A 9,810-nucleotide genomic window follows, 5' to 3' on the forward strand; every position below is an offset into this window, starting at 1 on the left:
AACAGATGAATTCGGTCCTGAATTTCATTCATTGAAAGAGTGAAGAATATATAAATTAAAAATTTGGAAAAGAAATCCCAAAACTAATTTTTAAGAGAAAAAAAAGATTTTTTAATTACCAATTAAGTAAAATTCTGCTCCTATAAATATGTTGAAGAATCTCTAATACAAACGCCATCAAAATCATATTTTTTAATTTAATCATTCAATCTTTATCAAGCGATCATAAATCCATCAATCACCCTCAATGAAAATAATGCTTTGATGGATTTTTGAGCCAAATGGCACTCATATTGGGAGACGCCATGAACTTTGAAGGTCTGTTTTCATTCAATTGAATATACATTCCTCATTTATTTGTCAATCGGATTAAAAACAAGAAAAAATGGAACTTCCTGAAATATGTACATACTCGTATGTATATCATATCTGATATGAAGGCGGAATTAACCTGTTCTCTGTTGATAATTGTTTCGTCTTATGTTTCTTATCTCAATGAAACAACAAAGCCGACTACGCAGTTTTACGGATTGAGATAGCAAATTCTTGAAGGATGATGCTAACATTGATTGTAATCAATGCACAGGCAGTGTCCATAGATATCCCTAGCTTTCCTAGCTGGTAATTTAGCCCGTCGTGACCAGTGAGAATTGCCACTATAATTCGGAGGTTCTTCTTGCTGAGGCTTAAACAATCCCTTATGCGGTTGGGTTCTTATCCCCCAATAAGCACCCTGGATTGCTCCATTTTTGATAGACCCGTCCAGTATAGTTCCCTCAGCTGTTCCTCTTCATTTTCTAATGTCATAGCCATGAACCCGTTTCCGATTCCACAAAAGGGTTTTGGCCCGTCTAAAGGCGTCCTTGTTCCCTTCTTGACTAGTTCGTTCACTGCCTCATTGCCTCCAACCGAACATGGCCTGGAACTCAGAGTATACTGACCTTGTTGAACGAGCCGAGAGTAAACAGTTTCTCAAGGCATTTCCATACCAGTTTAGAGTTCACCTGGGTGGACCTAAGTGCCTTGATCGCTGCTTGGCTGTCAATGAGAATAGCAATGTTCTGCCTGCTGTAGTTCCTTCGGAGATTAAAGGAGAGGCATGTGTCTATGACATATATTTTGCCTGAAATATGGTAGTGTGCTTACCCATTGACTCCAAGTATATTTTCCTTGAACCAATGACACCGGCACCCGCTGCCTCTGCTGTGAAGGATCGAATACTGTACCAAGCAATCAATCGTTGGCTTAAGCCGTATGTCACAGTCACGCTCGTCCAGTTTTCCTTGTTACTACAACGTGTTTCATACTTCTAATCGAAGTGAAACCTCGTTGTTATGTTATGTTATCCCTTGGTACCAATAATTCAGGGTACCGCCTAGAAAGGATATAGTATCAATCTTCCTTCGATTAAGGCAGCTCCCCGCCACACTTATACTCCCGACCGTCCTCAAGGTTGCTCTCCTTGCCTGCATCTACATGTGCAAATGGAGAAGGGTTAATTCCAGAAGGACCTCCACGGATGCACACGCAAGCCAGTCTTTGAAGTTTATGTAACTCCCTGGCTTGGGTGCTGAGTTCAGTTCTTTCTGCCCAGATTACCGCCCCATGGGTAATCATTGGCCTTACTGTTGCACTGTATATCCAAAGTGGTATTTTCGTATTCCAGTATTTGTTAGCACGTCCAGGACTTCCTCAACTATCATACTCCACATAATTGATGATAGTACCCCGCCCTGTGAACAACCTTCAGTAGTATTCATGCAAATAAAATTTATACCTATCGGTGCTTCTATTTGCCCACTCTCTAGCATTTTGCCCATCCAGAAAATCAGGGTGTTTCCAACTCCCTTACTGCTCCTTCGATTCCCAAAAACGCACACAGTGCTATTTCTTTTGTTCCTGTGGCATCGCGTGGCACATCTATCAGCTGATGCAGAGCAGTTTCAGATTACCGTCCTACCCGGTAAGCATGCTGACACTGACGTTGGGGATTACCTTCTAGAACGTTGGTTCTAATATAGTTGCCTATAACCTTCTCCACCGTTTTGAGTACAAACGATGTTAGGCTAATTGGTCGAAAAGATTCATAGTGAAAAGGAACCTTATTACTCTCGGATTAAAGACCACTTTTGCCAGCCTCCATGCCCTTGGTATATATCCCATGGCTATGCTGGCCCAGGGCACACAAGTGTGTTAGAGCACTTCATTCAAGACCCTTCCGGGCATACCTGTGCTAGTTTCTAGTTCTCCTTTCTTCCCCTTTTATTCGTTGTTGGAGTGGCAGGCGACAACAACGTGGGGTAGCACCCCGAGAAATAAGTTCTGAGAAGCAGGTGTATTCTGTCCTCCTTATTCTCAGTAAATGTCCCATACTCCTTCTTCAAACAGACAAAGAATATTGCCCCATCTTTGGCTACAGCTTTGTAAGGCCTAGTTGATTTTTTTGGTTTGTTCGATCCTTTCTCAGAATTCCCTGAAACTGTTCCATTTTGTTCTCCTGATCGCGTTGATATACATAATCAGTGCATTTTTGTACCTCGGCTAGCCCTGGTTTGTTTTGCCCGGTTGAAGAGCTTTCGTACCTCCGCTCTCATTCTGGCTAAGTTCCTATTCCACAAGGATGCAGCCCTTGATGTCTTGACTGTCTTAGACGGACAGCAGGCCTTATTTGCGTCAATGACAACTGTATTGAGGTTTTCCATCATTGTTTCTAATTCCAGTTCGCTCCTGATGTCGCCGCTTCCTTGAAGGTGAGCTATGTTGTTGCTCAGGTGCATTGTATAGGAATTCCAATCCATTCTCCTAGGATTCCGTATTATTCTTTTTATTTTGGAGTTGCCTTCAATGTTGAATCGGATTATTCTGTGACCAGACATAGAAAACTCATCTAACACCCTTCGATTTCTAACCAGCCTGTTCGTTAGAGTATTTTCTAGAGTTATGTCTCTCTTGTCTAGTGCTGGTCACAAATGTTGGAGTGTTCCCTACCATATATATAACTTATTGCTAAGAATAAATTCAAGAAGGTACTCACCGCTTCGATTGGTCGCATTGGCATGGCATCCGTGGTAACGCCCTCTTCTCACAGTACTTCACCGATTTACCGACTAGCTCCGGTGAAATCCCGATTTTGTACCCCGGAAGTAGCCCGATCCCACGATTGCCTCTCGAAATTGCCTCCGCCCCCGGCTTCCAGTGAGCCTTGGATAACCACAAGGTCCCCGGTCAGGAACTCTGAAAAAACATGTATATTTTAAATTACGTTTAAGAATTATGCAAGTTGGTAGTTTCTCGCAAGTTAGTGCTTCCTCCTTGCAGACCGCGAATTCCGGTACACCCACGGCTCCTGAACCAGCACCACTATTCCACTATTCTAATTGGAACTTACCCATGCAATCACCACAGATGCAGCTTTCTTTGGTGGAGATTTATCTGGGATATCTTAGTGTTGACCATTGGCTCCGTTATTGTTTAGAGCTCTTCTCCACTGTCGGAGTATCACCTTCCTCCTCTGACAACGCGCTTTCCTGCGCGTCGCTGCCCACCCTAAGCCCTATAATATCTAGGTCTTCTAGCTTCTGCTCTTCACTGGCTAACAGGTCACCTTCCCAGACTCATCCACTCCTTTCCGCCTCCATGGGTTTCGAGGGGGTTCCTTATCGGCCGCAAGATGCGAAGTCGGCATAAACCAAAACAGCTTGGTGCAATGCACCACTAAGGCAAAGGTATCCGAGTTCCACCTCCCTCGCCTGAGTGGACAAAGATTGGCTCTTTCCTTCACTGTAAAGTATCTGGGTGTAATCCTAGGTTCGATGCTAAACTGAAAATGAATCATAGAACTGAGGGTTTAGAAGGCCTATATGGCCTTCTGCGCCTCCAAGTGCATCTTTGCAAGGAATAGGAGTCTCTGCTCAAAGATGGTCCTCTGGATGTTCTCAGCCGCGATGTGTCTCCTTCTAATGTACAGTTCTACTGCATGATGGTGGACGCTGTGCAAAAAGTACAATACAAGAGGCTTAATAGGATCCAAAGGCCCACGTTTGCAGACGCAAAGGAAACTCTGCAGTTCTGCCCAACGGATGCTCTGAATGTACTCCTACAACTCCTCCCCCTAGATCTCCACATTAAATAGCGTGTAACTTGCCGTGCTACCAAACTACGTGAGTTTGAATGTTGGACAACGAAGCCCTACTTCCATAATGACATCCTAGAGAAAGCAACTTGGGAACTATTGACATTCTCTACGGACTAGGCCACACGTAAATCGAACTTAACGAGAAACTTTGCTGTGAACTTTTTAATCAGGGCAGAGTGAAAGATCGACGGTGTGCTGCAACATTCTCCAGGCTGGTTAGACAGTGCAGAAACGTATTGGACAATTTAGGTGGCACGCCCTATATCACCTTCCTCTAGGATACCGGTCACAGCAGCATAGGCGGGACAACTAACGGATTGGCCAAGCGGGATTGTGCTCCTAGCGGCTCTTCGGGGCAACAGTCAGGGTCCCGCTGGCGACCGTTAAGGATGCAATCTACTCACACTACTTAGCAGTCGAGGATATCAAATGACGAACGTTCACATCCTGCGCCATCCAGCAGTAACAAGATCGCATCGCGAAAGCTCTTGTGCTAGACGGGTTCAAATGCATTCAAGGTTACGGCGGTCTGTACGGGACACTAGCCCATAAGGGATCATATTGCCATACTCGGCATACCCCACAATTGTCGAAGCTGCGGAGAAGAAACCTTCAAGCGCTTCCTTTGCGATTGCCCAACTCTAACTAGAGCCAGGCTACGTGGAATCAAATGGAAGCACTCAGCGAGCTCTTTGGAACGGCCACTGAAGCCTACCCATCTCCCTTGAGACGAACTATGTTTTCTTGTAAACCAATTTTGACAATTTGGAACACTGGTGCTCGGTGATGTGTTACCCACTCAAATACTTTTCTTACTCTTTAGTGGGCAACCTCTATTACATCTAGAATCTTCGAGCACAAACTTCGTCTCAATTTCTATTCCGTCGACCTCATCAATCGTGCAAATTTGGTTTTATCCAACCCCTCACTAACCTACACTCAGGAGTCGTCAGCGACCTTTAACGCTTACGATACGGGGTGTGACGTTCCCGAGTTGCCCGAGTAAGTAGTTCTGACCCCCTAGCTGCCAGTATACCTGCGTCCTAGGTAGTAGTCTCGAGAAAGCTTCTCAGTGAATAGCGAACCGCGAATGACCGGTTCACGTCGGGATATGCCGTCGATGGGGTCATGGGAGCATTGTGAGGTGTATCAGGAGCCAGCCCCTTTGGGACCCTGGTCGGCTAGTATGCATTGAACCGGTGTTAGTAGAGCGTATTGCCGCAAGCGAGCGATCTAGTGTTAATTAGGAAGCAATACCGAAACAAGAACCCGGCCTCATGGCATCTCGACTTAACGAGCACCGCCGCCATCTGGGTTCAGAACGACGTTCGACTTCGTGTTTTTGCCGAAGGCCGAGGGAACGGGTTTGTCTGGATCCGCTGTTTAAGGATAACGTTTTTTAGCGCTTACCTGACACCGAACGAGGCTTCTCGGCAAATAATCACCAGTACATCGCGTTCGAAGTTGGTCAAAGCCCTTGGAGCAGGCAGAGCCATACTGGAGGGCGCTTCGGAGGGTGGTAGCGTCGCAGCTGGCAGCTTTGTAAATTCAGTGATGAACATGATACCAATGACGTGTGAGGCTTCCATGCCACGGAGGGGCCCCAACCCCGACAAGCCTTCTATGTACTGGTGGACGCCAAAAGTTGCCGACCTACGGAGAGGGTCTCATAAGCTCCGCCGTTTGGCACAACGTCTGCACACCAACGAGGAGGCATGCGCCATGAAGGTGCAGTATAGATCAGCAAAAAGTAAACTCCGCAGCGGTATAAATAAAAGCTCGCGGCTGGCAGAACCTTGTCAACGAGATGAATGAGGACCCGTAAGGACTTGGCTATCAGCTTGTCACTCGGAAAATCGGGACTCTGCGGAAGCCCTGCATACTAAGTATCGATCACACCGCATTGTACGGGCATTGTTCCACTGACATCCAGTACGGGTTGATGTCATTAGCGCGGAAAGTGTCAAAGATTGCCCCCTTTTCACAATGAGAGAGCTCGAAGAAGCGGTTCCCACTATGAAAACAAGAAAACACCAGGTGCTGATGGCATCCCGGCGGAAGTTTACAAACTGGTGTTCCGCCAACGGCCAGAATTGCTGCTTGAGGCGTTCAACGCTTGCTTGAAGGAGGGCATTTTTCCTTGTCGCTGGAAAGTGGCCAGACTCGCACTGATCAGCAAGGGTACAGGAGACCCGGTGCTCCCGTCTACATACCGACCGCTGTGTATGCTTGACACGGCCGGGAAAGTGCTCGTGAAGCTCATCAGGAATAGACTCGCTTAATTGATCCGCGCTGCTAAGGACTTGTCCACAAGGCAGTTCGGGTTCAGAACAGGGAGATCCACAGTGGATGCTATTATGGAGGTCGTAGATGCGGTTCATCGAGCCGAGGCACATAGCCGCCCATCTCGGCCGATAGTGCTCCTCATAACGCTTGATGTGACAAATACCTTCAATTCCGTAAGACGGACAGATATACTAGGCACATTTGAAAAAAAAAATCCATTTGCCAAGCTATCTTTTGCGGATATTGAGGGATTAGCTGAAAGACCGTTTCCTGATCTATGAAACGCTAGAGGGCCAAAGGAGGGTCGAAATCACGTTGGGAGTAGCACAAGGATCAATCCTAGGGCCGGAGCTCTGCAACACTTCCTACGATAGTCTGCTGAGACTCGATAGGCCTGAAGAGTCGCGTCTGGTAATTTATATAGACGACGTTGCGGCACTTGTTGCCGGACGGACTGTTGAAGTAAGCGGATGGACAACTGCGCACGGTTTCAGCCTTGCGCTGTAAAGAACCGAAGTAGTCATCTTGACCAGAAAGAAAATTCCGACCCTGTCGGTTCTGCTCTATGGCACGGAGGTGTGAGCTGATGCCCTTGACAAGGAGGTGCATCGTAAGGGCCTTGCTCAAGTGCAGATGCGGGGAGCTTTGCGAGTGACGTCTGTTTATCGAACCGGGATCCCCGTCGCCCTCCTTACCAAGGACGTAAGGGCGAGAACTTAAGAGAGGTGGTTACTCGTGAAGAACGTCAACGCACCCTTACCGAGTGGCAACTATCTTGGCAAAATGACCCAAGGGCAGATGGACTGCGCTGCTCATCGATAATTTAGACCCGTGGTTGAACCGAACGCACGGTGAGATTGGCTACTTCCTTACTCAACTTCTAAGTGAGCATGTAGGTTTTCGGTGGAACGGCTTTCGTCAGCAACTTTATACAGATACAGGGGAGTTTCCTCCAGGTAACATTGACAGAGAGATGCTGGCGAGCGCTCGGAGCTGGAATCGTGTTGGCGCATTATGTTCGGGCTCTTCTTATTGCGAAGAAGATTGAACTCGACCGGCGGACGGATCGGATGGCCAACTGCAAAAACCTGCCCCTATATGTAAAGGAGGAATATCATACTGGGCGAATTGAGTCTCGAGCAGATATATAAGTTAGCCTAACTACCAGTCTTAAGGACGTCAATGACCGTCACGAAATCTCACAACAAATCATGACTCTTTCTAAGGTTCTTTATGCGATCCGGCCACACTATAAAATCAAAGAAGGCTTACAGAAATAACGAAAACAAACAAAACAAGATTATAATCTACCACGCAGTACTATATTGATGTGAAACACGGACGTCAAAGAAGGTGTCGCCTAACATATGGATACGTTCAATGTAGTCAAATTACAAACAATTAGGATTAATTATAGTAAATCTAAACTTCAGCGCTTAATTAATTAAAAAGCCCCCTCTTATCTTGAGGCTTTTTCTGAGGAAAAACCCCATTCAAACATCTGTACATTTCCCCCCTCTCCTTTCTCACATTTCAATGAAAACAAACGGTCAATGTTTTTTAGATTTAACCATTGAAATAAACCACACGACCTTAACATACTACATAAGAGCTATTTTTAAAATGGAATATGTTGAAATAATCAGATGTCTGTAAACGGCTACCTTATCAATTATCAATCCGTATCCGCGGCTTAAATAAGATTTGACAAATTAAGCCCTTGTAACTCAAGATAGAGCGAATTTCTGGGTATAAAAGTAGTAACTTGATGGGAAGTAAACCAGTTTCTACTATGTTTCGCTTTGTTGTTCTCAGTGCTTTGCTTGCTTGCGCCTTCGGGGCAGCAGTTCCCGGTGGCCTTGCCCCACTGTGGGAAGCCCGTATTGTTGGTGGTAAGGAAACCACCATCGAATCATACCCTTACACCGTCTCCATGAAATATGGAGGAAGCCACCGTTGCGGAGGATCCATCTACAGACCAGACGTCATCATTAGTGCCGCTCATTGTGTCCAAGGAGTCTCTGCTAGCAACTTGGCCATCACTGCCGGTACCTCATACCGTACCAGCGGTGGAGTAACAAAGAAGGTCAGCAAGATCATTATCCATGAAAAATACAGCAGCAGCACTGTCGACAATGATGTCGCTATTTTGTTCCTTGAAGAAGGATTTGAACTTGGAGAATCCATTCAAACAATCAACCTCGCTTCAGCTGGATCTGTTGTTGAAGCTGGAGTCAAGGCAACCTGCAGTGGTTGGGGCGCTCTTAAAGAAGGTGGAGCCTCACCTTCTGTTCTCCAATTTGTTGATGTCTCCGTTGTAAACAATGCCGATTGTGGAGCAGCTTATGGCAAGGGTAGCATCACTGATGCTATGATGTGCGCTGGTGAAAAGCAAGGAGGAAAGGACGCTTGCCAAGGAGACTCCGGCGGCCCATTGGCTGTTGGTAACACATTGGTTGGTATTGTTTCATGGGGATACGGATGTGCCCGTGCTGGCTATCCAGGTGTCTATTCTAGCGTTGGTTACCTTCGCTCATGGATTGATAGCAAATTGTAAATTTCCTATGTCTAATTTTAAGATATTTGGCATTTGCTTTTTTTACGAATAAATTTTGTATGGAAAGTTATGATTGATTTTTCAAATTACAGTTAACATAAATTCAAACGAAGTATTGGTCTGGAAACTGAACAATCGTGTTCTTGAGCTTTCCTTCACATAAATCCGGGGTGGAAATCTATCGCTAAAGGTCAGGCTTCCGATATAACCATAAACAGTATACAATCCTACGCTACCAATTACCCCTAGTTAGTTAGTTTAGTTTACTGGGGGAAACCGGAACTCCGAGCACTCAGGCCATTTTTAGGCCCATTTTACTATCCTCGAAAATCTCCTATTCAATGGCTTCCCGCCTACAGCGTTCGCAGGCCTTAGCGAATCTGAGAACATTCTCCAGTGGCAGAGAATATGCAGATTCTTCATTGAAGAAAACCTTACCGAGGTGTCTGCGTCTGAGATCTGAGGGGGCCGGGTAGCTGCCCTACTCGGGTTTTCATGTCCCACTTCTTGAGGGAAAACAAAAATGCCGTTCTAGTGAGCCCAGGTTCCCCACAAGGATTTTCGCCTGCCGGCAAAAGTTCAAATTTCTCCACTGGGCTGCGTGAATGCTTGCAGTTTAACCTTTCAGAGTAGACAGTGGAAGCTGGTTCTGGCCCCACCATTCCGAATCCAGACCCTCGGCGAACCAGTCTATCAGCCTCCTCATTACCAGCGATGTTAGATCAGGAATGTTTCGTTCGGTCGGCCAAGTTTCAGCAGAACCTGATGACAACTCCCCACCAACTCGCTTGATATGTCGTTACTGTCTAATGCTGATAATGCCGCCTGATTG

The 9,810-nt window shown here is 46.1% G+C and overlaps 1 protein-coding gene across 1 annotated transcript; it reads left to right on the forward strand.

Annotated features, from left to right (window-relative positions):
* The first annotated feature begins 8,174 nt into the window (after nt 1–8,174).
* On the forward strand, nt 8,175–9,048 carry LOC119654740 (trypsin beta-like). Its single transcript, XM_038060271.1, has one exon. The coding sequence runs from the start codon at nt 8,190–8,192 to the stop codon at nt 8,976–8,978; it is 789 nt and encodes a 262-aa protein (XP_037916199.1). The 5' UTR covers nt 8,175–8,189; the 3' UTR covers nt 8,979–9,048.
* The last annotated feature ends 762 nt before the right edge of the window (nt 9,049–9,810 follow it).

This window comes from Hermetia illucens, chromosome 4, assembly GCF_905115235.1.
Source record: "Hermetia illucens chromosome 4, iHerIll2.2.curated.20191125, whole genome shotgun sequence".
NCBI lineage: Eukaryota > Metazoa > Arthropoda > Insecta > Diptera > Stratiomyidae > Hermetia > Hermetia illucens.